Raw genomic sequence first — 27694 nt, forward strand, 5'->3', positions numbered from 1 at the left:
AACAGTTTAAAACAACGGTTCACAAAAAGTATAAACTGCTTCCTAATGATTCACATCAGAATGATACCTAATGCATTTTAATCTGTATTTTCTTGGATTACTAGTGAGAATGAACACTTTTCTCTTTTGCAAATTATTTATTCATAGTCTTTGTCCATTTATCTACCAGGTCTTATTCTTGTTCTTTGCATTATTTGATCTATTTATATAATAATAACAAAAACCCTCTAGCTATCACATTCATGGCAAATAATTTTTCCCAGTTTATTATTAGTAATCAACTCTGATCATCTTTTGCTTTGGGCTGTCCACAAAAGTCTCTAAAACTAGACTCTAGAGTTATCTTCAAACATCTAGCAACATACACAAAATTCACCTAAGAATGCATCCACCAGACAGCTGATTCCACGCATGGCACGAAAAAATATTTGAGGCAGATGTTTAAGGCAGGGATACTGATTCAATTCTTGCGGCATTCCGCTCACATTTAAGAACTGTTCCTGAAATTTGGGAGTCGAGCTTATAATGGCTGGGTTACTCAAATCCACGGGATTACTATCAAAAGAGAGAGCAAGAATTAATTAGACATTTAGAAATCTCTTTAGCAATAAAATGCATGCAATCTAATTTAAGAACGGGCTGTTTGTGCCTATTTCTTTGATGATTCAGAGAGGAGATTAATCTGTATTTAATAAGCTAGGGACTCAACACCAACACTACTTTACAGAAGACCTGCAGTCTGCTTACATGAACCTACTTTGCCTATTCAGAGAATGAGAATCAAAATAAGACTAGTTTTTAATTCTTTTAACGTATACATGGATATTTTGTAATATGTTTGGAACTAAGCAATGGAATGGTAAAACTATAAATAAATCAACAAGAACCCCAAGGAGAAAATCTTACTTTAATATTAACATTTCCAATTTTTTAAAAACTATGTGAAAATTGGGATTAGTGTTTGTGTTCACATGCACACACTAAAGCCATACATTTCAATATATTTTTTTCTGTTCCATATTTTTTAATTAATTTATTTATTTTAACATCTTTATTGGAATATAATTGCTTTACAATGTTGTGTTAGTTTCTGCTGTACAACAAACTGAATCAGCTATATGTACACATACATCCCCATATCCCCTCCCTCTTGTGTCTCCCTCCCACCCTCCCTACCCCATGCCTCTAGGTGATTACGAAACACCAAGCTGATCTCCCTGTGCTATGCAGCTGCTTCCCACTAACTATCTATCTTACACTTGGTGGTGTATATATGTCCATGCTACTCTCTCACTTCGTCCCAGCTTACCCCTCCCTCCCCACCCCCGTGTCCTCAAGTCCATTCTCTACATCTGCATCTTTATTCCTGTCCTGCCCCTAGGTTCCTCGTATCCATTTTTTTAAATTCCAAATATATGTGTCAGCATACGGTATTTGTTTTCCTCTTTCTGACTTAATTCATTCACTCTGTATTACAGACTCTAGGTCCATCAACCTCACTACAAATAACTCAATTTCGTTTCTTTTTATGGCTGTATATATGTGCCACATCTTCTTTATCCATTCATCTGTCGATGGACACGAAGGTGGCTTCCATGTCCTGGCTATTGTAAATAGTGCTGCAATGAACATTGTGGGACGTGGCTCTTCTTGAATTATGGTTTTCTCAGGGTATATGCCCAGTAGTGGGATTGCTGGGTCGTATGGTAACTCTGTTTTTAGTTTTTTAAGGAACCTCCATACTGTTCTCCATAGTGGCTGTATCAATTTACATTCCCAATAACAGTGCAAGGGGGTTCCCTTTTCTCCACACCCTCTCCAGCATTTATTGTTTCTAGATTTTTTGATGATGGCCATTCTGACCGGTGTGAAGTGATACCTCATTGTAGTTTTGACTTGCATTTCTCTAATGATTAGTGATATTGAGCATCCTTTCATGTGTTTGTTGACAATCTGTATATCTTCTTTGGAGAAATGTCTGTTTAGGTCTTCCACCCATTTTTGGATTGGGTTGTTTGTTTTTTTGATATTGAGCTGTGTGAACTGCTTGTATATTTTGGAGATTAATCCTTTGTCAGTTGCTTCGTTTGCAAATATTTTCTCCAATTCTGAGGGTTGTCTTTTCATCTTATTTATGGTTTCCTTTGCTGTGCAAAAAGCTTTTAAGTTTCATTAGGTCCCATTTGTTTATTTTTGTTTTTATTTCCATTTCTCCAAGAGGTGGATCAAAAAAGATCTTGCTGTGATTTATGTCAAAGAGTGTTCTGCCTATGTGTTCCTCTCAGAGTTTTACAGTGTCTGGCCTTACATTTAAGTCTTTAATCCATTTTGAGTTTATTTTTGTGTATGGTGTTAGGAAGTATTCTAATTTCATTCTTTTACATGTAGCTGTCCAGTTTTCCCAGTACCACTGGTTGAAGAGGCTGTCTTTTCTCCATTGTATATTCTTGCCTCCTTTATCAAAGAAGAGGTGACCATATGTGTATGGGTTTATCTCTGGGCTTTCTATCCTGTTCCAGTCATCTATATGTCTGTTTTTTGTGCCAGTACCATACTGTCCTGATTACTGTAGCTTCATAGTAGAGTCTGAAGTCAGGGAGCCTGATTCCTCCAGCTCCATTTTTCTTTCTCAAGATTGCTTTGGCTATTTGGGGTCTTTGTGTTTCCATACAAATTTCAAAACTTTTTGTTCTAGTTCTGTGAAAAATGCCAGTGGTAGTTCGGTAAGTATTGTATTGAATCTGTAGATTGCTTTGGGTAGTATGGTCATTTTCACAATGTTGATTCTTCCAGTCCAAGAATATGGTATATCTCTCCACCTGTTTATATCATCTTTAATTTCTTTCATCAGTGTCTTACAGTTTTCTGCATTCAAGTCTTTTGTCTCCTTAGATAGGTTTATTCCTAAGTATTTTATTCTTTTTGTTGCAATGGTAAATGGGAGTGTTTCCTTAACTTCTCTTTCAGATTTTTCATCATTAGTGTACAGGAATGCAAGAGGTTTCTGTGCATTAATTTTGTATCCTGCTACTTTACCAAGCTCACTGATTAGCTCTAGTAGTTTTCTGGTAGCATCATTAGGATTCTCTATGTATAGTATCATGTCATCTGCAAACAGTGACAGTTTTACTTCTTTTCCGATTTGGATTCCTTTTATTTCTTTTGCTTCTCTGAATGCCATGGCTAAAACTTCCAAAACTATGTTGAATAATAGTGGTGAGAGTGGGCAACCTTGTCTTGTTCCTGATCGTACAGGAAATGGTTTCAGTTTTTCACCATTGAGAACGATATTGGCTGTGGGTTTGTCATATAAGGCCTTTATCATGTTGAGGTAGGTTCCCTCTATGCCTGCTTTCTGAACAGTTTTTATCATAAATGGGTGCTGATTTTGTCGAAAGCTTTTTCTGCATCTGTTGGGATGATCATATGGTTTTTATCCTTCAATCTGTTTAGTATGGTATATCACATTGATTGATTTGCATATACTGAAGAATCCTTGCATTCCTGGGATAAACCCCACTTGATCATGGTATATGATCCGTTTAATGTGCTGTTGGATTCCGTCTGCTAGTATTTTGTTGAGGATGTTTGCATCTATGTTCATCAGTAATACTGGCATGTAGTCTTCGTTTTCTGTGACATCTTTGGTTTTGGTATTGGTGATTGGTGGCCTTGTAGAACGAGTTTGGGAGTGCTCCCTCCTCTGCTATATTTTGGAAGAGTTTGAGAAGGATGGGTGTTAGCTCTTCTCTAAATGTTTGACAGAATTCGCCTGTGAAGCCATTTGGTCCTGGGCTTTTGTTTGTTGAAAGATTTTTAATCACAGTTTCAACTTCAGTGCTTGTGATTGGTCTGTTTATATTTTCAATTTCTTCCAGGTTCAGGCTTGGAAGGTTGTGCTTTTCTAAAAATTTGTCCATTTCTTCCAGGTTGTCCATTTCATTGGCATACAGTTGCTTGTAGTAATCTCTCATGATCCTTTGTATTTCTGCAGTGTCAGTTGTTACTTCTCCTTTTTCAGTTCTAATTCTGTTGATTTGAGTCTTCTCCCTTTTTTTCTTGATGAGTCTGGCAGGTGGTTTATCAGTTTTCTTTATCTTCTCAAAGAACCAGCTTTTTGTTTTATTGACCTTTGCTATTGTTTCCTTCATTTCTTTTTCATTTATTTCTGATCTGATCTTTATGATTTCTTTCCTTCTGCTAACTTTGGGGTTTATTTTGTTCTTCTTTCTCTAACTGCTTTAGGTGTAAGGTTACGTTGTTTATTTGAGATTTGTCTTGTTTCTTGAGGTAGGACTGTATTGCTATAAACTTCCCTTTTAGAACTGCTTTTGCTGCATCTCATAGGTTTTGGGTCGCCGTGTTTTCATTGTCATTTGTCATTTGAAACAAAATAATTTGTTTCAAATTATTTTTTGATTTCCTCTTTGATTTCTTCAGTGATCTCTTGGTTATTTAGTAACGTATTGTTTAGCCTCCATGTGTTTGGGGTTTTTACAGTTTTTTTCCTGTAATTGATATCTAGTCTCATAGCGTTGTGGTCAGAAAAGATACTTGATACAATTTCAACTTTCTTAAATTTACCAAGGCTTGATTTGTGACCCAAGATATGATCTATCCTGGAGAATGTTCTATGAGCACTTGAGAAGAAAGTGTATTCTGTTGTTTTTGGATGGCATGTCCTATAAATATCAATTAAGTCCATCTTGCCTAATGTGTCATTTCAAGCTTGTGTTTCCTTATTTATTTTCATTTTGGATGATCTGTCCATTGGTGAAAGTGGGGTGTTAAAGTCCCCTACTATGATTGTGTTACTGTCGATTTCTCCTTTTATGGCTGTTAGCATTTGCCTTATGTATTGAGGTGCTCCTATGTTGGCTGCATAAATATTTACAATTGTTATATCTTCTTCTTGGATCGATCCCTTTATCATTATGTAGTGTCCTTCTTTGTCTCTTCTAATAGTCTTTATTTTAAAGTCTATTTTGTCTCATATGAGAATTGCTACTCCAGTTTTCTTCTGATTTCCATTTGCATGGAGTACCTTTTTCCACCCCCTCACTTTCAGTCTGTATGTGTCCCTAGGTCTGAAGTGGGTCTCTTGTAGACAGCATATATATGGGTCTTGTTTTTGTATCCATTCAGCCAGTCTATGTCTTTTGGTTGGAGCATTTAATCCATTTACATTTAAGGTAATTATTGATATGTATGTTCCTATTACCATTTTCTTTGTTGTTTTGGGTTTGTTTTTGTAGGTCTCTTCCTTCTCTTGTGTTTCCTGCCTAGAGAAGTTCCTTTAGCATTTGTTGTAAAGCTTGTTTGGTTGTGCTGAATTCTCTTAACTTTTGCTTGTCTATAAAGGTTTTAATTTCTCCGTCGAATTTGAATGAGATCCTTGCTGGGTAGAGTAATCTTGGTTGTAGGTTTTGCCCTTTCATCACTTTAAATATGTCCTGCCACTCCCTTCTGGCTTGCAGAGTTTCTGCTGAAAGATCAGTTGTTAATCTTATGGAGATTCCCTTGTATGTTATTCGTTGCTTTTCCCTTGCTGCTTTTAGTATTTTTTCTTTGTACTTAATTTTCGATAGTTTGATTAATATGTGTCTTGGCATGTTTCTCCTTGGATTTATCCTGTATGGGACTCTCTGTGCTTCCTGGACTTGATTGACTCTTTCCTTTCCCACATTAGGGAAGTTTTCAACTATAATCTCTTCGAAGATTTTCTCAGACCCTTTCTTTTTCTCTTCTTCTCTGGGACCCCTATAATGCGAACGTTGGTGTGTTTAATGTTGTCCCAGAGGTCTCTGAGACTGTCCTCAATTCTTTTCATTCTTTTTTCCTTATTCTGCTCTGCAGTAGTTATTTCCACTATTTTATCTTCTAGGTCACTTATCCGTTCTTCTGCCCCAGTTATTCTGCTATTGATTCCTTCTACAGAATTTTTAATTTCATTTATTGTGTTATTCATCATTGTTTATTTGCTCTTCAGCTCTTCTAGGTCCTTGTAAACGTTTCTTGTATTTTCTCCATTCTACTTTGAAGATTTTGGATCCTCTTTACTATCATTACTCTGAATTCTTTTTCAGGTAGGCTGCCTATTTCCTCTTCATTTGTTTGGTCTGGTGGGTTTTTACCTTGCTCCTTCATCTGCTCACAATTCTCTGTTGTCTCATTTTGTTTAACTTACTGTGTTTGGAGTCTCCTTTTCGCAGGCTGCAGGCTCGTAGTTCCCGTTGTTTTTGGTGTCTGCCCCCAGTGGGTGAGGTTGGTTCAGTGGCTTGTGTAGGATTCCTAGTGGAGGGAACTGGTGCCTGTGTTCTGGTGGGTGGGGCTGGATCTTGTCTTTCTGGTGGGCAGGGCTGCGTCCAGTGGTGTGTTTTGGGGTGTCTGTGAACTTAGTATGATTTTAGGCAGCCTCTCTGCTAATGCATGGGGTTGTGTTCCTGTCTTGTTAGTTGTTTGGCATGGCGTCCAGCCAAGCTGAAGCTCGCTGGCCGCTGGGTGGAGCTGGGTCTTAGCATTGAGATGGAGATCTCTGGGAGAGCTCTCGCCGACTGCTATTACGTGGGCCAGGAGGTCTCTGGCGGTCCAATGTCCTGGATTTGGCTTTCCCACCTTGGAGGCTCAGGCCTGACACCGGGCCGGAGCACCAAGACCCTGTCAGCCACACGGATGTCTGAAGTAAGGTCCTGGAGCAACATCCCAGCATGTGTGACAGATGGGTAGGATAGGGCAGCAGACCCATTTCAATGTATTTAAAACAATGGGCTTGAGGTATATTTTATATATAAATAATTTTAAACATTTCCATTGAAAAACAGATTTAGGCTTCCACTCAAAATAGTCTGCTTAACTGTCCATTAAACAGCCTTTCCAACCCAAGGTAATATTGTTAGTCAACCTACAGCCAGCACCTGGAAAGAACTTCCACCAGCTTCAAGACAAAAAGAACTAGGCTGAGAAACATAAATCAGTGGTTTATAGATGCCCTGGACCTTTGAAACCTTTTTCCATCTACTCAGACTCTGAATTTCACATAACTGCAAGTGGGGACAGGGGCGTATGTGTGCATGTACGGAAAAGGGGCTTCTAGTGTTAGTACACTGTATCCAAAGAACTGTAGTCTACTATGTGGTGAAGGGAAGATAAGAAGTCTCTAGAAGCAGTACCTACTGGGGATTATAGTTCTCTGTTCAAAAATTAGAAAAATAAGCAGTAAGCTTGGAATGGACTACACCTCAGTCCAGCAGAGCTCTGCTTAATTCATATCTGTTTAATATTGAAAACTGGAGAGAAAGAAACAGGGGTTCGGGGGAGCCTGCCGGAGAAAGAGAGCAGTGCATATGCACAAGAGGAGCAAAAAAGCCAAGAGACAGACAATAGAGCAGCCTGTCCCAAGGCTGCCTTGATCCCTCCCTATCATGATTGAATGTTCACTGCTTCCTGGAGCCCTGTGAGACTGCTCTATCATCACACAATAACCCCTCTTTTTCACCTGCATCTGTTTAAGTAAGTTCCTATTCTGTATATCAAAAAAAACCTGACTAAAATACTAAAATCTTTCAGCTCAAGAACAAAGATAGAGCCTGAAGAGATCAATTAATAGTGGAGGAACAGGAAAAGGTTATCCAAGAACTACAAACTCTTAAGGAATATATAACTTCCATGCAACAGAGCACAGAAAAAGATAGGTAGTTTCCTATTTAAGTTACCAAAATATAGATTAGTCAAAAAATAGAAACGGAGATAATTTGGGAAAACATTAAAATAGCATTCCATAACCAAGCACAAGTTTTCTCTAAAAAATGAAGGATGATTCAATAGAACAGCATTCCATAACCAAGCAGAATTTTTCTCTAAACAATGAAGGATGATTCAGTATTGGGGAAAAATTAACATACTATCAATAGGTAAACGAAGAAAAAACATTTAATTGCTTAAATGGACACCAAAATATGATTTGAAAATAATTCAGTACTATTTCTGATTTTACTTATATTTTTAAATTCAAAATTTTTTAATTGCTTAGGAAATCAGGAACATAAAAAAGAATAACTATCTAATATCAACAACCAATATCCCACTCAAAATTTCACACAATAGAGGCATTCCAATGAAAATCAGAATGAAAGAAGGATGCCAAAACAGTATCATTTTAACTCAACAATGTTCTAGAAATTCTGCCTAATGTAGTAAAACACATACAAAAATAATTATAACAACAATGGCAACTTTTCAAGCATTAGATGTACTGTTTTACATACTTTTTCTTCAGTGCTTATAACAAGATGGATACTATTATTATCCCCATTGTATAGATTAAAAAGAGACTGAGACTCAGAGACACTAAACTGCTTGCTCAAGTTCACAAAGAAAAAAGTAGCAGAACATGAACTCATATACAGATATTACTGCAATCAAAGCACTTATAATTAATTACCACAGATTCGAGTATGAATTACTAGAAAGGAGACATTTATTTGCAGATATGTATTCATTATATCTAGAAATTTAAAAAGAATCAGTGAAATACTCAGAGCATTTTTAAATCCCAAGTATATAAAAAATATACAAAAATAAAATAAGTAAAACATTTTCTTTACAGCAGCAATAGCCACTTAAAAGATTTAACAGTAGAAAAAAAGTTAGCCTTTCACAACATCAGCAATAAATACATAGGAATAATGGTAAAAAGAAAAAAATTATGCAGATCTCTGTGAAGAAAACTGTAAAACACTTCTGCAAGATATTTAAGATTCTAGGGGCTTCGCTGGTGGTGCAGTGGTTAAGAACCGCCTGCCAATGTAGGGGACATGGGTTCGATCCCTAGCCCGGGAAGATCCCACATGCTGTGGAGCAACTAAGCCCGTGCGCCACAACTACTGAGCCTGCGCTCTACAGCCTGTGCTCTGCAACAAGAGAAGCCATGACAATGAGAAGCCTGCACACCGCAATGAAGAGTAGCCCCCGCTTGCCTCAACTAGAGAAAGCCCATGCACAGCAACAAAGACCCAACACAACCTAAATTAATTAATTAATTAATTAAGATTCTAAAAAAGAAAAATACCTACTCTTAGAAAAGCAAACACAATATATTAAGATATCAGCTGTTCCTAAATATAAATACAAGCTTAATGCAATTCTCATCTTTGGCAGAGTCTGGTTAGATGTTCACTAGCTTCTCTTTTCCTCCTATGTTCTCTTGCTATTAAGTGTGGCATATGTCTGAGTTCCAGCCAATGGAATATGGGTAGCATTGATTTACATTACACTTCAGGAGCTGGTCCATGAAAACCTTCCACACAATTTTCCTTGCTCTCTCTCTTTTCCATCTTCTAGCCAGATACAGAGGCACCTGCCTACAAAGTTAAGGCCCTAATAAAGCCACATGTTGAAGATGGCAGAGACTCTGCCAGCCTGGGTCCCTGAACAACTACCTAAGCAGAGCTGCTCCTTACCCAAGACTTTATGAAACATACTGTACTAAGCCACTAAGATTTTCAGGTTCATCTGCTAAAGGAGGACATGTTCCTTACCCTAATTAATACACACGCCAAACCCCAAAAGGTTTTGTGAGGTTCTTCTGTTCACTTGTGTTTTGTAACATGTCAAGTGGATTCTAAAATTCATCTAAAATGTTAAACAGGCAAGAAAAGATTTTTTAAAATATTCCAAGAAATGTTTTAGGGAAAAAGATATTAGTCCCACCAAATATCAATAACTATTATAAGGTTAAAATAATTAAAAGTGTTAATCTCCTATAAGAATGAATTAAAAGATAAATGGAATAATATGTGACCCAAAGACAAAACCCATATATATAAAGGAACTTAATGGCACAAAGGAAACAAAGTCAGAAGAAATCATAGGTGAATATCTATCTGATCAAAGAACAGAGAAAGACTTCCTAATCTTAAAGGAAACAGAAAATAATCACAGAAAAAGACAGATTAAAAGAATAAACTAAAATCACTGAAATGTGAAAAACACACAATACAAACTGAAAAAAACATGATAGAAAATGGTTAAGATCCCTAATGCATAAACAGGTCATACAGAGTAATTCAGAATCACTAATACACAAATAGAAAAATGAGGCTCATCAAACCAGAAAGAAAAGATATGCAAGGAAAAAGTTTACAAATCAAGACAGTATACAACAGAACCAAAGTTCCACAGAGCACAAGGATGGGGCTAGTAGAGAGAAAGGTAGGAGGCAATGAAATTGAATTGAATAGAATTACTATAAAAAAAGAAAGAGCATGAAGTATTACTTTTAGCAATTTGTCCCTCTGTGAAATTTTATGGTGTACCCTCAGTGAAATTTTAAACAAGGCTACTAGAAGAGAGGTCCTGGGAGCCAGACTGACCAGTAAGTGCTGGTCATAGAGAGGAACAAGCTAGTCTCCAGTCCCCACAGAATGTGACAAAGTCCTGGGAGAGAGATCATCATCCAAGCTGCACCAACAGGCAAGAGAACAAATGCTGCACCTACTGCAGGGAACAAGCCTCTAGAGAGTGTGGCCCAAGAGCAGCTGAGGACGGCCTGACCCTGCTGGGACAGGGAGAGCAGGGGCACATGATGTAGATGTGTGTGTTGTCCAATTTGGCTCCATCGGATGACTGGGCTTAACAGCCACACTGTGAACTCCAACAAGGAGTTATAGCACCATTCCGGCCCTAAGACACTCACTGCGTAAAAACCACATGAAATACAACAACAACAGTACCTTAACATATGTAAAAAGCGAAACCATGTCTGTGCAACACACTCATTATCCATTTCAGGAGGGATCAGACTGGCATCTTCATCGGGAACTTTAAATGGAGGAAATGAAGGACCATATGTAAAGCGTAGCAATCTAGAAAATAAAAAAAACCACACCACCAAGTTCATTTTGTAACAGAATGGAAAATATATTCAAGCATTAAAATATACTAAGAGAAATATGATAAGAGAAAATAGATGAAACTTGTATTATACCTCACTGAAGTGAATAAAATAAATGAAAACCCTTGTTTATAAAATGGATAAACTGGAAGAGGATTTCCAGTTTTGTAAAGGATTATTTAAAACATGTATTTCTTTTTTTAAATAATTAATGTTATTTATAATTTAGTTCATATATTTTTAAGTTATATAATTTATAAGTTTATTTTATTTACTTATAAAATTTCTTTATAATTTTATAAATTTATGTATTTAACTGTAAGTTTATTTTACTTATATGATTTTATTATAATTATCAAATAAGTGATTTTATAAATTAAATATATCTCATATAAATTTTATAATACCTCTTGTATATAACACTATAATATGTATAACATGTAACATCCAATGGTGTATATAATTATACATAATTTTATAATATATATTATAACATAAATTACAAATTAAATATTACTTTATAAAATTAAAAATTACCTAAAAGTTTACTTTATAATTGCAAATAACAAATAATTATATAATCATAATATACAATTATGCTTTTGTTGATTATATAGTCATGTAATATAAATAATAAATTCTTTAAATTATTTTTAAAAGATTCATCGCACTGCAAACGCCTTCAACACAACTAAGCTATAATTTATTCATAATAACTGCTATATAACTTTAAATGAAGTTTAGAATTTATGGTGTGTGCGCCATAAAATGAATTTGACAATTCAATTACTTAACTAAATAGTAATATTCCAAATGTATTAAAACTGTTCAAAGCCCTTTGACCTAATTATTAACCTATTATAATTAGAATAGATTATAATCTATTACATTAGAGTTATATAATCTAAAGATGATGTCTTAATAAAATAACCAGAATATACACAAAGACTATGTATAAAGTACTCACATATCAACAATATTTTTAAAATAAAACACAGGGAAAAACTTAAGTATCAAAACAGCAGGGAAATTATTAAATGAATTATAATTCCATTTATAAAATGAAAAACTATAAAGCCATTAAAAAATGATCTTGAGATCTATTTAAGAAGAGAAAAGGTACATGTAATTACTGGGACAAGAATCAGACAACAGATAATAAAAGCAGATAATACTATATCAAATAATCTCAACTTGATTTTTTAAAAAAGAGAAAACAGAAAAAATACATTCAAACTTTGGTTATTTGTAAGTGATGGATATTTCCCCCTACATCTTCCAAATTTTCTATTATAAGCATGTATTGCTTTTATAATCAAGAAAAAATGATATATTATTTTAAAATAGATTCATAATATTGACATTCACAAAGATATACCAGAATCAGTCTACCTTCTGATACATGATACCACCTACGAATGATCTGTTCTTACCTCCACCACTACCCCACCCCCAATCAAATCTGAATCAGATCAAGTCTCTAGATCTAACCACCAGTCGACGGGAAATACAGGGGACAGAGGAACATGCTAATTAACACAACTAGGACATAATCAGAAAAATCCAAACTGTGAAGCATTCTATAAGACAAACAGAAAGACTGCAAGGAAATAAAAATGAGAGAACAGTAACCTACAGTTTAAAATAGGCTTAAGAAACATGTCAACTAAATACAATGTCCAAACCTTGTTTGTGTTCTGATTCAATGGAATCAACTATAAAAAAAACTGAGCCATTCAGGGACATCTGAACACTCAACAGCCTAACCAATATTAACAAACTATTAACATTTTGTTTAGGTGTGATAAATGGTATTGTGATTATGTTTTAAAAAGAATGTTCAACTTTCAGAGTCATATTAAAAGAAATGAAAAAAACAAGTCTGAAAAAAATGAGGCCTAACAGTTTACTCACAGAATAGTGATGGCATTATATATAAATGGTAAAAAAAAAAAAAAAAAGTTAAATTATTATAATAAAACACTGCCTACTTTGGTTACACAGGAGAACATTATAGTATGGTCCCATTTCTGTAAAATTATGTATAAACATATATAATAAGACTTCTGGTGAACTTAATTCTTTCTGTTATACCTTTCTTTGGTTTGTTTTTTTAAAATAATGATCATGAATATTCTAATAATCAGAATAAGAGTGGGATTTTGGGGGTGGGCGTGGCAGGGCTCAGAATTTATCTGCCTCTCCAAAATACTTGCTTAATCTAAAATGTTTTAGATTAGACAGGCACTAGCCAAACTGACATATCTATTTTTAAAAAGTGGTTTGATTCTCTCTCTAAAGCACAGTAATGAGAGACACAGAATAGAGACTTTTTACCATGTACTCTGTGAATCCCAGAAAGACACAGAACCAGGGGAAAGCTACCCAAGGCCAGACGGATGAAGGAAGGCAAGTGGATGATGATAACTTACCTTGAAGTGAGCGCACAGATGACCTTGCTCCACTGCTCCACCACTGCCGGGTGGTGCCTCCAGTTAGCCACCATCTCCTTGGCTGTTTTCCAGTAAGGAGGTGTTGGGAAGCACCGAGTACAAGCTAGTAACCAAACCTCAAAGAGAACACCAATCAACTTCTCTGCTAGATTCTCAGCAATGCCACCTTACCAACAAAAAGAAAACATCTTTGGCATACTTATTTGTAAAGCAGAATCTTTAATACAGTGACTTGGGAGAACTGGTCAAAAAATTAACTGCAATGTTAAGTTTTGACTTTCAAATAACAACTTAACAGTGAGAACAAAAAACTATTCTTAGAAGCTCCTATGAAGGAAATCATGGATACATCAACCCATTATCACTTTGAAAGTTTTCAAGTGGCCCTGCTTGGTCTGTATTGAAGATCTTAATCTTCCAGCAGTGGGACAAGGAGTACAGAGGGAGGAAGGGAAAGGATGAGTGTCTATAATGAATGACTGCTATGAGTCAGTTTCTGTGCACACAGCTCATACACATTAATTCTGCAGGACAGGTATTTATAATATCTCTTACCAATTATCGATTAGACCTATTTTGAAGATGAGAAGACAGGTTCAGGAAATTTAAGTAGCTTGCCCAAGTTCACACAGCCAATAAGTAAAGGAATCAGAACAAATACCCAAGACTTTTTACCTCTAAACTTTGCTATCAAATGCTTCAGGTGTTTGAAAGCGACCCTTTCAAGGGAAGCGGGCCCAAGGGCTGGTACTGGGAAGGACAGAGTCTCAACCATGAAAACAGAGCTGCTCCTCTGTTCCAAGCCCTGGAACTAGGAAGAACAGCGGTGGTCTGTACTCTGCATGGCTCCAAAAGACAAACTTGGGACGAGAAGGAAAAGTTCTAAGGATTCCTATTTCAAATGTGCAAAAATGAAGTTTCAACAGTAATAAGCCCCAGAAGTGGATGGATTGCCGGCCTTATGGTGCTGAAATCCCTGCCATGGGGAGTGTGTAGCAGAGAGACACACTATCTGTGTCTGGCCAGCTATCATCAATACCAGACAGGGTATTCCTATTATGGGGTCCCTTGCTACACTAAAATTCTAGGGTTTTTTTAAGATATCTTCCTGGACACTGCATTTGTGTGAGAGCACAAGCACACTCACATGTGTTAGTAAAGAGACTACACAGATAAATAAGCAACAAGGGAACTAAAATATCAACTTATTGTCTGTGTATACTGTGCATACAAAGCAGGATGTCTAAAATACACTCTAAAATCTTATAAAATTGGAGGCTTTTTAATGGCTAGGCAATGAATGACATACTGTCATACTTCCAAATAGAACTCTTTAAGATTCTGTAGGGTTCATTTGCTAAACAAAGTATCTTCTAGCTATCAAGTTTTCAGAGTCTACCTGGATAACTACTTTGTAATCCGGTACATTAGTTGTTTCATATTTAGGCTTTATCCTAATATACTGAACAAGCTACTGTTACTGTCATTATCAAACATGCATTAATTCACTGAGTCCCTCCCTATGTTAGCAAAATCATCACTGAAGTTAACATAACTTTGCATTGTGCCTTTGAGGGTTTTCCATTCTAAGAACTGTTCATCTTGGTTTGTCAACTGTAGTGCCAAAATTTAAATCCCCACAGTCTACTACTCATTGAGTCTAAAAGTAAACAGCATTTGGAGCTCAGAAATAAATTAGAAAAAAAATGAACAAACCTTGAACAGTTGGTGGTGCTAGAAGTATGTCATTAATCTGCAGAAGAAACAACAGTAAGACTTCCCAGGTTTCTCGGGCCATAATGGATGACTCACGGGCCAGTTTCTGAATGGCTCTCAGGACCTGTAAGCATAGTCGGATCTGACTGGAGCCCTGTTCCTGTCTGAAGAAGACAGACAAACATCACTGACAAGCCTTAAGGACAGAATGCAACAGTTAAGGACAGGAGACTTTTGGACACAGCAAGCAATGATCCAATGATACTCCCTAACAGCATCAGCAGACAGAATTAGGTGCACCCTCTTCAGTTCCAAGCTACTTCCTCATCATACAGTTTGGCCCTCTGGGATCTCAGCCTACCACTCTTAAAGAGCTTGAAGAGCTCCTGGGGAGACAAGAGGATAACAGAAAGTAAACTTCACTTCTAGATTTTCTAAGTGTGAAATGTGCCTGGTGCATACAACAGATACTCAATAGGTTTCTGCTGAATGAATGAGTAAATACCCACAGCCACTTCCGCTGCTCACACAGCAGAATGGCCTTTGTATTCTTTTTAAAAATTGTAAACACACATTTACAAGAATTCTGCACGTGATTTCATAGTGCTCACAGTCCCTCTGAAGCTAATGTCTGCTAGAGAAGAGCCTACAGAATGGAATATCCTAACAGGTCCCCAAAACTGACGAGATAGAGGCAATTGCCTCAGAAATGAGCACCTGCTACTGCTGCTCTACAAAAAAAAAGGCAACATAACCCAAGATGGGGGCTCCAAAGGTACCCAAGATACTCCCGAAGAACAGTTTTATAACGCTTTTTAGTCCACAGGACCATTTTTCTCCAACAGAATTAGATCAATATATCAGGTCCAAGCTCCAGCCCTTATCCCCACTGTCCAAAGTGGATCACCTTGAGAATTTCAAGAACCGTAGTAAACCCACTGCATCAGCAAATGATGAACTGCCCTCCGGAGTTCTCATGTGAAACCCAAGACAAGTAACTAATACTACTGAAATAAATCTTGAGGCCAAGTTTCTATATATTATGACTCATGTTACAAATTCATAAAACATGTCTGAATGAGAGGAGAGAATCGCAGAGCTGCCTCAAGAAATCCAGAAAATGAAGTGACTGCCCTTAGAACTCCCATCAAAACCTTAGAATAAAGATTCTCAGATTCTGGGCCATGACCCAGAAAACCAGAAACTTACACTGGAGTTGCAAAAAAATGACAACCTTACGTTTTCCCTGAAGAAGTCAGATCTAAAGTAAAATGATGAGACATTCACTTAGGAAAAGCCAAGAGTCCCCAAGAGCAGGAAGATATCCCATGTTCAGTTTGAGGTGAATCCAGTCCATGGGAAGCCATGAGGCTCAAGCTTGTGTCTGTTGCTCTGGCTACTAAAGAAGAGTAAGAAATACATAACAGCCCCAAACCTCATGTAGCCATGTAAGAGGAAACCCAGAATAAGAAATAAAAATACCACTAGTAGTCCTGGGGGTGACACTCTTGCAAGACAGCAATGACACTAGAAGCCTCCCAAATGGTAACCCAGGCCTACCCACCCTTTCTAGGTACCACCTGCCCAGTGGCAGAAAAGGAAACATCTGCTCCTTAGGTACTGCAGCCTCTCTCAGACAGCCTAAATTTAAGAACAGTGTCCAAGTTTCTACAGCTAAGAGAAACAAGGTAATCTTTACTGGAAAAATAAACAGAAAGGTCTAAACACCAAAGATGTTCCTTTCCCCTTAATATTTTCAAAAGCAACTTGTGAACTTCAGAAAACTGTTCTAGAACATGGGGTGGTGAATTATGTATGGCCAATGGGTCAAATCTGGCCTGCTATCTGTTTTTGTAAATAAAGCTTTATTGGAACACAACCATGCTCATTTATTTATATATCATCTACGGCTGCTTCTCTACACCAGCAGAGTTGAATAGTTGTGACAGACACCGTATGGCCCACAAAGGCTAAAGTATTTACTATATGACTCTTCACAAAATGTTTGCCGACCACTGCTTTAGAAGAACATCACATTTTCTAAAGAAGTTTATTTGAGCAATGAAAACACTAATCAATTTTAAATGATGGGTCACTCTTCACTCAATTATGCAAAAAAGACCCCCAAAAACTGATAGGCAAAAAGAGAAAGGTTACATCCACTCTGACTTAATCTCTAGCAAAGTAGTAGAGGCTGTTTCCTCTATTCTGAGTGTTAGTTTTCATAAAAACAACTAATTAAGTAAACTTGATGACAATTTTGTGAACTATTTGAATCAAAAAAAAAGAAACTTCCAGTAATAAGAGATGAGATCATAACTCCCAATATTTAGCACTGAAAATATTCAGCTCCCTAAGACATTACTGGCCATGAGAACTCTAATACTCAGTTTAGCACCCACTCAGAAGTATGCACACACACACACTTTTGAGAAAATAAGCTAATTACCAAAACAGTAAGTGAACAATTTATAAGGTAATCATGTTTCTCAAAAGAGAAAAGCCAAAGCAAAAGCCTAATTAACTCAAATGCCGCTGATTTTTCTCATCAATACAAACTAACTGAGCACTGAGAGTTGGTAAGAGTACAAAGAGGAAAGAAACACAGTGACAGTACTATCCATGAGACTGTCCCACGCACTAAGAAAAAGCCTAGTAAATTAGTCTCCTAAATGGGATGACAAGAAAGCATTAAAAGTATTATATCATTTTAGAAGAACCTGCTTAGCCACAAACAATATGCCACTTACTTCCCATCATTCCTGTTATAATTCTATTTGAAATCAATAAATATAAGCAACCAGCATCTTATTCACCCTAATGTAATACCAGTACTGCTCTAGGTACTGTGGAAGTCCAAACTATATACAACCTAGTTCCTACCCTCAAGTTGGTTAGATGGGGAAATGAGACATACACATTTTAAAAGATAGGCAATAAAACTGGAGAGATACCAGAAGTACACAGGAAGTACCCCACAGGCTCAAAGAAGGTGTGATCACTACGGGCCTGAATGATCAGGTAAGGCTGAATTTAAGATGAACCATCAAGACAGCGATGTGGACAACTAGGACAGGGAGAGGAGGAGGAGGATGGCAAAAGAGTAGGTAATGATGGAGAAGATCTTTAAGGAGTCTTAGGAGAATGTTTAATTTATGAGTCTGACCAAAGAGCAGGGCTCACGCAGAACTAGCAGCAGCTAATGTGGTTAGGGGCCAGATTACAGCAGGTATTGCACACAAGATAAGGAGTTTACAGGCATACCTCATTGTATTGCATCCATTCTGTTGCACTTCACAGATATTGCAGATTTTTTACAAATTGAAGACTTGTGGCAATCCTGCATTGATTGAGCAAGTCTATCGGCATCATTTTTCCAACTGCATTTGCTCACTTTGTGTCTCTGTGCCACATTTTGGTAATACTCACAATATTTTCATTATTATATCTGTTATGGTGATTGTAATTGTTTTGGGGCACTACAAACCATGCCCATATAAGACAGCGAACTTAACTGATAAATGTTGTGTGTGTTCTGACTGCTCCACTGACTGGCCATTTTCCTGCTCTCTCCCTCTCCTCAGGCCTCCCTATTCCCTGAGAGATAGCAATATTAAAATTAGGCCATTTAATAACCCTACAATGGCCTCTAAGTGTTCAAGTGAAAGGAAGAATCATGTCTCTCACTTTAAATCAAAAGCCAGAAACAACAAGGACCTACCTTATAGCACAGGGAACCATATTCAGTACCCTGTAATAACCTATAATGGAAAAGAATCTGAAAAAGAATATACATATATTTGTGTGTGTTTATATATGTATGTGTGTGTGTGTGTGTGTGTGTGTATATATATATATATATATATATATATATATATATATACAAAAAACTGAATCACTTTGCTGTACACTAGAATCTAACACAGCATTGTAAAAAGGTAGAAATGATTAAGCTTAGTGAGGAAGGCAAGTCAAAAGCCAAGACAGGCTGGAAGCTAGGCCTCTTGCACCAATTAGCCAAATTGTGAATGCAAAGGAAAAGTTCCTGAAGGAAATCAGAAGTGCTACTCCAGTGAACACACAAATGATAAGAAGAGAAACAGGCTTACTACTGATATGAAGAAAGTTTTAGTGTCTGGATAGAAGATCAAACCAGCCACAACACTGCCTTAAGCCAAAACCTAATCCAGAGCAAGCCCCTAACTCTCTTCAGTTCTATGAAGTCTGAGAGCAGTGAGGAAGCTGCAGAAGGAAAGTCTGAAGCCAGCAGAGGCTGGTTCATGAAGTTTAAGGAAATGTCTCCATTTAAAAAAAAAAAAAAAGTGCAAGATGAAGCGGCAATTGCTAATGTAAAAGCTATAGCAAGTTATCCAGAAGATCTAGCCAAGATAATTAAAGTGGCCACACTAAACAACAGATTTTCAATGGAGACAAAACAGCCTACAGCCTACAGCCTTCTGTTGGAAGAAGATACCATCTAGGACTTTCATAGCTAGAGAGAAGTCAACTCCTGGCTTCAAAGCTTCAAAGGTCAGGCTGACTCTCTTGTTAGGGGCTAATGCAGTTGGTGACTTCAAGTTGAAGCCAATGCTCATTCACCATTCTGAAAATCCTAGGGCCCCTAAAAATTATGCTAAATCTACTCTGCCTGTGCCATATAAATGAAACAATAAAGCCTGGATGCCAGCACATCTGTTTACAACATTTTAAGCCCACTGGTGAGACCTACTGCTCAGACAAAAAGATGCCTTTCAAAATATTACTGCTCATTAACAGTGTACCTGGGTCATCCAAGAGCTCTAATGGATGTGGACAAAGAATGTCACCTGCCATTTCAGTAAACAAACAATATTGTGGCCATAAAGCCATCAGCCGCTGCAGATGCCCCCCCCACCCCCAAGGTGCACCATGAGGGGACTTCAGGACAGAGAGAAACAAAATAGTGGCCCTAGATAGTTAAGATGCATACCAAAGGAATTATTTCAATGAGCCCAAACTCTTGCACCTTCCCATACACAGAAAGGCACTAAAATCATTAACTTGAGATGTCTGTTTTTTGATTAGCAGTAATCTTTTGATGTTCCACTAAACAGTTTTGTTTTTTTGTTTTTTTCCCAGCAAAACTCCTATACATCCTCGCTCCTCCCTTACCTCTTTGGAACAGCCCCTCAGAGCTGAGAAACAGTATCCGGGCTATAGTCTTCAGTAAGTCCGCTGAATAAAACATAATTCTTAACTTTTCGACTGTGCAGTTTTTTCCGTCAACACTGAGATGTACAACAAGATTAATGTTTGCCTGCTAACCCAAAATCCATTCTGCTGCCCACGGATCAAGGAGCAATTTCGACTTTCAAGTTTTATTATTTAAGAAATACATTTCTTAAGACTATAGCTGCCACAGACAGCGATTCCTCTGATGGATCTGGGCAAAGGAAACTGAAAACCCTCTGGAAAGGATTCACCATTCTAAATGGTATTAAGAATATTTATGTCATGGGAAGAGATCAAAACATCAATATTCATAAGAGTCTGGAAGAAGTTGATTTCAACCCTTACGGATGACTTTGAGGGGCTCAAGACTTCAGTGGTGGAAGTAAATGCAGATGTGGTAGAAATAATAAGAGAACTAAAATTAGAAGTGGAGCCCGAAGACGTGACTGAATTGCTGCAATCTCATAATAAAACTTTAATGGAAGAGGAGTTGCTTCTTATGGATGAGCAGAGAAAGTGGTTTCCTGAGATGGAATCTACTCCCGGTGAAGATGCTGTGAAAATTATTGAAATGACAACAAACAATTTAGAATATTACATAAACTTAGTTGATAAAGCGGCAGCAGGGTCTGAGAGGATTAACTCCAATTTTGAAAGAACTACTGTAGGTAAAATGCTATCAAAAAACATTGCATGCTACAGACAAATCGTTCATGAACTGAAGAGTCAATCAATGTGGCAGACTTCACTGTTGTCTTATTTTAACACATCGCCACAGCCACCCAAGCTTCAGCAACCACCACCCTGATCAGTCAGCAGCCATCGCACTGAGGCAGGACCCTCCACCAGCAAAAAGATTTCAGTTCACTAAAGGCTCAGATGGTTAGCATTTTTCAGCAATGCCAATATTTTTTAATCAAAATATGTAAGTGTTTTTTTAGACATAATGCTATTTCATGTTTACAGACTACAGTATAGTATAAAAACTTTTATGCACTGGGAAACCAAAAAATTCATGTGACTTGCTTTATTTCAATGATCGCTTTATTGTGGTGGTCTGCAACCAAACCTGCAATATCTTGAGGTATGTTTGTACAACTGATCCTATAGACCAGAGCTCTTAATGGAGATTCCTCTTTTTTAATTCAGATTTTCCAAAGTAATCTTCCTTCTAAATTTAAAAAGTTAAAATTTACAGGGCTGGTTTTTGTATGATTCAAAGGCCTCGTCATCTGACAGACCAAAAGCCCTAACCAGAACTTTTCCAAAAGAAGGGAAGCCCACTTGCCCCTTCCAGACATAAAAAAAAGCTGAAAACAGATTTTTCTCAAAGGAAATCCCTACAAATAGGTAGGCAACTAGTGCTTTCTTCTCCATTATTTTCTATATTTCCAAAATCCTTTATAGTGACATATAATCCTTTTAGAATGGGAAAAAAATGTTTTAGGCACAAGTAAGGCAATCTTACATTACAATATTTAAGGTCTCTGACGCAGAGATAGGGGAAAAACTCAGTAACAAACTGTCAAGAGTATTCTTTTGGCCTACTACAAATGTGCCTATAATTTCAAATCTGCTTACTTCAATGTCTTCATGCTCTCATAAGAAAGATTCATTTTAAGGCAGATGGCTTAGTCGCCTTTAGTTTAAGTGGAGACAAGAATTATGTTAGGCAAAAAGCATGGTTTTTTTTGACTGGAAGGGAAAGGGGTCACAGTATTTTAACGTCTAATAGCTATCCAATCTTAGAAGCAAAACCAAAAGCCGTTAAAATGAACACACACTTGTTAAAGAGTCCTAGTAAACATTATATAAGCTCATCTCTCTCATTCATATTAACACACTCTTTAACTGAACAAGTAATGAAAGTTACTGTTCAAAGGTCTAACAATGAAATCAGTTCCTATAATATAAAAAAGTAACATTGATGAGTACTTCATTATGATCCTGATAACAGGTCAGATAGACTAGTATAGCTTACCTTGGTACAAAAAGATTCTGCAGGTGTTTTAGTATACTTTGAACATATAGATTAGGCTCTTTAATAACTGGCAATGGAATAGAATCTTTCGGCAACACTAAAGCCATAATCCAGTCAGTATATACATCAACACAATATTTTACAGTCTCTCCATCCAATGGAAGGGTCAGTCCATAGCAAATTACTTCCATGGTCCATTTTACCTAAACAAAAGAAAATATACATATAGAATTATTACACATTCCTATCTGTGTATCAGTAGACTGATTTAAAATGTTAAGCTCTTTTATTGTCAAAAACCTCTCAACTGAAGTATATTCATCTCAACATACATCAGATTAATTCTACAGAATGTACTTTCCATGTATAAGACATACTCAGGGGGCTTCCCTGGTGGCGCAGTGGTTGAGAGTCCGCCTGCTGATGCAGGGGACACGGGTTCGTGCCCCAGTCCAGGAAGATCCCACATGCCGTGGAGCAGCTGGGCCCGTGAGCCATGGCCACTGAGCCTGCGCATCCGGAGCCTGTGCTCCACAACGGGAGAGGCCACAACAGTGAGAGGCCCACGTACCGCCAAAAAAAAAGACATACTCAGACAACGTTTCCTAAGCAAAAGATTTAAGAAGAAAATAAATGACTTATTTCTAATTATTAAGCCTATGTTGGCTTTCACCCCTTAAACATTATTATTGTTTGCTCTGTAAAATAAAAAGTAAGTACAGGTCATCTTGATTTTCCATAGAGATTGGAGGCACAGAAATAGAAAATTTTAGATATTTTTCTCCACTTAATTTGCATGCGGGTATGCGTGTCATTTAGGAAATCACTTACATAAATTTAATTATATTCCATTTCCAGATTATGCAACTTTAACAAACAACAGGAAGGAAGATGAACTGCCCAACTCTTATTTTGTGACTATTTTCATTGGCAAAGAAAACAATATTTTAAATGGAAGGGCAAGAACAAACACAAGTCAGAAGGGACTGAAGCTGGGTAAGATCTTAAAAAGGCACTTAGCTGCACTAAATGAGTTCCAGCCTCCTGACCTGTCTGAATCATAGGGGCCGAGAGAAGGTGCCTAAGAGACTGCTGAACCACTGCTTGCAGTCATGAACGAATAAGGCACAATGAGAAAGGGGAAATGGCCTAATTTGCAAAAGAGGATGAAACTATATTCCAGATAATGTAGACTGGAAAGTTTAAGTGAATTCCAGACAAAACTCTGGGACAAATTACTAAGCAGATGATCAGTGAGCACTTATGAAAGGGAAGCAGGGTCGCTGAGAACCAGCCTGCTCAAAAAAAACAAGTCATGCCAGATACGCTTCATTCCTTTATTAAGAGGGTTACTATGAAGGCAGCTGACAAATGTAGAAACCTGGCACTGATTTAAAACCAGTTTCTGAGGTATTTTCATAAATATTATCTAAACATCAAAATAACCGGTGTGAGAGGGTAAACTATCCTCATTTTATTTTTATTTTTTACTTTTATTTTCTGGCCACACTGCATGGCTCGTGGGATCTTAGTCCCCCAAGTAGGGATCAAACGTGTACCCCCTGCAGTGGAAGCGTGGAGTCTTAACCACTGGACCGCCAGGGAAGTCCCCATCCTCATTTCATACATAAGAAAACTGAAGTTTAGCAAATTAAGCAATTTGGACCATGGCGCTCGTTTGGAAATGCTGGAGCTGAAAACTTGATCCCTGGTCTTCCAACTAGAAACCTAAAGCTATTCTCACCATGCCATTAACAGCCTTCTCTGGCAAAGGGGGATCTGGGCTTCAACAAGAAATTTGGTCTTTGTGGACAAGATGGAAAGATACAGTCCAGAAGGAGGTAGAATGGTTGGATTTGTAACTGGTCAAAATAACATGGGAGAATAGCAGTGGATTACTGTACCAAGATCGTTTTGGAAGAAGATGCCCAATGGCATGCCAAAGGCTCTGCCAAGATTTTAACTTAGAGAAAAACAGATTACATGCTGACCATTTGTAGATATCACAAAGCTAAAAAAAAAACTAACTTGTTAAATAGAAATTCAGGATTCAAGAAGATTATAACAGCTTTGGGCTTCCCTGGTGGCGCAGTGGTTAAGAATGCGTGTGCCAATGCAGGGGACACAGGTTCGAGCCCTGGTCCTGGAAGATCCCACATGCCGTGGAGCAATTACGTGCACCACAACTACTGAGCCTGCGCTCTAGAGCCTGCGAGCCACAACTACTGAAGCCCGCGCACCACAACTACTGAAGTCCGCGTGCCTAGAGCCCGTGCTCTGCAACAAGAGGAGCCACCCCAATGAGAAGCCCGCGCACCACAATGAAGAGTAGCCCCTGCTCGCCGCAACTGGAGAAAGCCCGTGTGCAGCAACAAAGACCCAATGCAGCCAAACATAAATAAATAAAAAATAATAATTAAAAAAAGATTATAACAGCTTAAAACTAAAGCTGAATCTAACAAGATAAATACATGTACTGAAATTTTTAACCTCAGAACTACAAAGGCTAAGGGTAGAAAATACATAACAAAAATATAATATAATAGAAAGTAACATACAACAGCAATAAATGTTAAAAGTGACTATAAGAACACAGTGAAGCTGTGACAAATGAGGTGGGAAGGGGTGTGGAGGGGGTGGGATTTAGCTGAACAAAAGAATTTTAAAAGAGGTTGCAAGTCCCTAATTTTAAAAGAGGTTGCAAGTCCCTAATTATCACAGCAAAGACCAAGGAGAAGATATCTTTGGTAATATCTTCACACAATAGTTCAACTGTATAATTCAAGAGGACACTGGATTCAAGACCTATTCTCTCATATCCTTTTGAGGGTAAGAAAGGAGAAAAAACAAGGGCTGCACTGAGCACCTTTATCTACTCACATGCCATCTCTTCCCAGGAGAGGGCAGAAGGAATTACAGACACACCAAGAAGAGAGTGCGCCAGGACAAGTGCTGGTCCTCGGGGTAAGTCTCTGCCAGGGCACTCTGAGAAGAAAATGCTCCTCAGTATGAGGGGCTTCCCCTTCGGCAACCCAGGCTCTTTGGCCTACAGAGGGTAAATAAAATGCTTCCTGAGCTATAAACCTTAGTCTCCTATCTAGAGTTGTCTTATATCTAGACTAAGTCTAATCTCTCCTTCACAAGAAATCAAAATGTAAGTGAAAAACGGTGCAGTGTCTGAGAAATAGGTAAACCCAAAGCCTAAAGGTTGCATGAATGTTCTCAAGCACAGGGGACAAGTTCTAATCCCGATTAGCCAGACCTCATACTAGCAAGCTCCGAATCACTCCATTCTCAGGGCCCCTTCATGACTCCCCACTGGCAACTTAACTTCAGCCCCGCCCCTGAACCCAAGAACAGAGGACCAGCTCTAAGCCAAGCCACTCCAAAAGCTCCTCATCTTTAGGAACAGCAAACACAACCCCCATCCCAACCACGTGGGCTCACAGCTATACAGACTTAGCTGCTCTGTAGCACTCTTAAACGCAGAAGTCAGACAAGGGTAGACTGGGATGGAGACAGCGGGAGAGCCTCAAGCGCAGCGCACATGTGTAGCCTGAAGACAACACAAGATAGGCCTTCAGTCAGAGGCCATCTAGAGGTAGGAATGAAGACCTTCCAAACACAACCTCTGAATGGAAATCTGAAGACTAAGCCTAAAACTTAGGGAAAGGGACCTGACAGGCAAGTCTCTGTCTCAGCTCACAGCTCAAGTGGAGAACTGGGTCCGGCTAGCAGGAAATCCCAACAGCACAATGGTACAACCTATTCCTCATAACTCCCACAGACTCTGGGCCCCAACCCTCAACCCAAATACGGTCAAATTAAGACATCACACTACAGTGAGCAGACATCCACTTAAAAAGACAATGTTAAACAAATTATCCTGTAACAGACATATTTCCACAGAGTAGAATGAAATGAAAAAAACACTTACTTCTTTGTCAGTTTTCAACAAACTCTCACCACCAGCTGCTGAAAGGGTACCTAAGGCCTGCCCGAGAGGATGAACCACCGCATTGGCCACCTCTCGCCCAACGCTCTCTGGATAGCTGTGTAGCACACTGGTGTGGCCCTGATCATTCTGAATCACCAAATGCAGCGACCTCCACTCAGAGTACATCGTGCCGCTAAAGGACTATCCAAATGGCACCTGAAAAGACAAAAAGAGAATTACAAGTCAAACTATATTGCTGCAAACTAATAAAACTTAGTAAAATACACATTTACCCTACACAGCAAGATAAAGAAGCTGTAAATATACTGCCTTGAGAAGACTGAGGAAAAAAAACATTTAAATGTCTTGAGAATGTCCTAAATAGCCTCTTAGTGAGATCAAGTAGGAAAGGCAGACCCTGGGAAGCAGCTGTCTGAGCACCTCCCCAAAAGAGCCCTCAGAAGCTCAGAGTAGAGCTGGGGCAGATGGCCACCGTGCAAGGGGATAAAATAATCAAATTTGGTACACTCACAGCATGAGGGAACCTTCTACATTTCATGTTCCAGGATAGAAAAAGATAGAAGAATGGTATGCTCTAAGTAGGAAAGGGAGACAAAGGAAAGGGTTTACTGTAGGCCCCAGATTTTTCAGTCAACAGTTTCCAAGTACCTATTACTTGCTAGAAACATACCCCTGCAATTTCCCACCAATGTCCTCAAATCAGACATAAAATTCTTTGAGAATATTTCATTCCCTACAGCAGTGGCATACATTCTTCTGGTAATGGAACCCCTGGAAGTCAGTGTCCTTCAGAAAACATGTAAAGACCTGCCACTTACTGAGCATTTACTACATACTACTCATGAAATCACACAACAACTCTATGAAAATTAAGTAACACTATCCCTAATTCACAGATGAAAAAACTGAGGCATAGAGAGGTCTGCTGCTTCCCTGAGGCTTCACAACTATAACATGGTAGAGGTGGGTTTTGAGTACACATCTGTTGGGCTCCAGGGACCATGCTCTTAACCACAGCATGTACTGCCCCTCCCTAACCTATACATTCTCCATGACATGTCCTGCTTTTCCCTACGCTGTATATTCTCCATTTAAAGATATTTAAGTCTACCATACAAATGAGAAACTTTAGCCACAGAAAACATATCTATATGAATGCAATGTAAATATTACAATCATAAATGCCATACTCATGAAGAGAATCAAGGATGGTTAATCCTTTCCAATTAATTTCTATTAACTTTCATTTTCTACTTGCTCTGAAATCTGTTTGCCCAGCCGGCAGAGTTTAAGGATACACTTAAGCTTTAAAAAGTTCCATCCCTTAAACTAGTTTTTCTTCAAACTGGTAGCTTTGTTTAATTTTATCTTACAAAACCTCATTCCAGCTCAGTAAGTATCAGTGTTTTTCAAGAGGATATGGTCCTCCTCTGAACCAAGAGGCCCTGACAATGGGAAGGCAGAAAGGATGCACCAGAATCGAA

General features: G+C 38.0%; 1 protein-coding gene across 2 annotated transcripts in view; it reads right to left on the minus strand.

Annotated features, from left to right (window-relative positions):
* The window catches only part of RALGAPB (Ral GTPase activating protein non-catalytic subunit beta), a 103470-nt gene that overhangs the window by 56979 nt on the left and 18797 nt on the right, over positions 1-27694 (minus strand). For both annotated transcript variants that reach the window (XM_060120071.1, XM_060120069.1), the window contains exons 2-7: positions 26190-26405; positions 22253-22455; positions 15061-15224; positions 13324-13510; positions 10731-10862; positions 377-555 (exon numbers count right to left, since the gene is read on the minus strand). In XM_060120071.1, coding sequence (XP_059976054.1) covers positions 377-555; positions 10731-10862; positions 13324-13510; positions 15061-15224; positions 22253-22455; positions 26190-26375 — 1051 coding nt within the window. In that variant the 5' untranslated portion in view covers positions 26376-26405. The remainder of the gene's footprint in view (positions 1-376; positions 556-10730; positions 10863-13323; positions 13511-15060; positions 15225-22252; positions 22456-26189; positions 26406-27694) is intronic.

This window comes from Mesoplodon densirostris, chromosome 16 (assembly GCF_025265405.1).
Source record: "Mesoplodon densirostris isolate mMesDen1 chromosome 16, mMesDen1 primary haplotype, whole genome shotgun sequence".
Taxonomy (NCBI): Eukaryota; Metazoa; Chordata; class Mammalia; order Artiodactyla; family Ziphiidae; genus Mesoplodon; species Mesoplodon densirostris.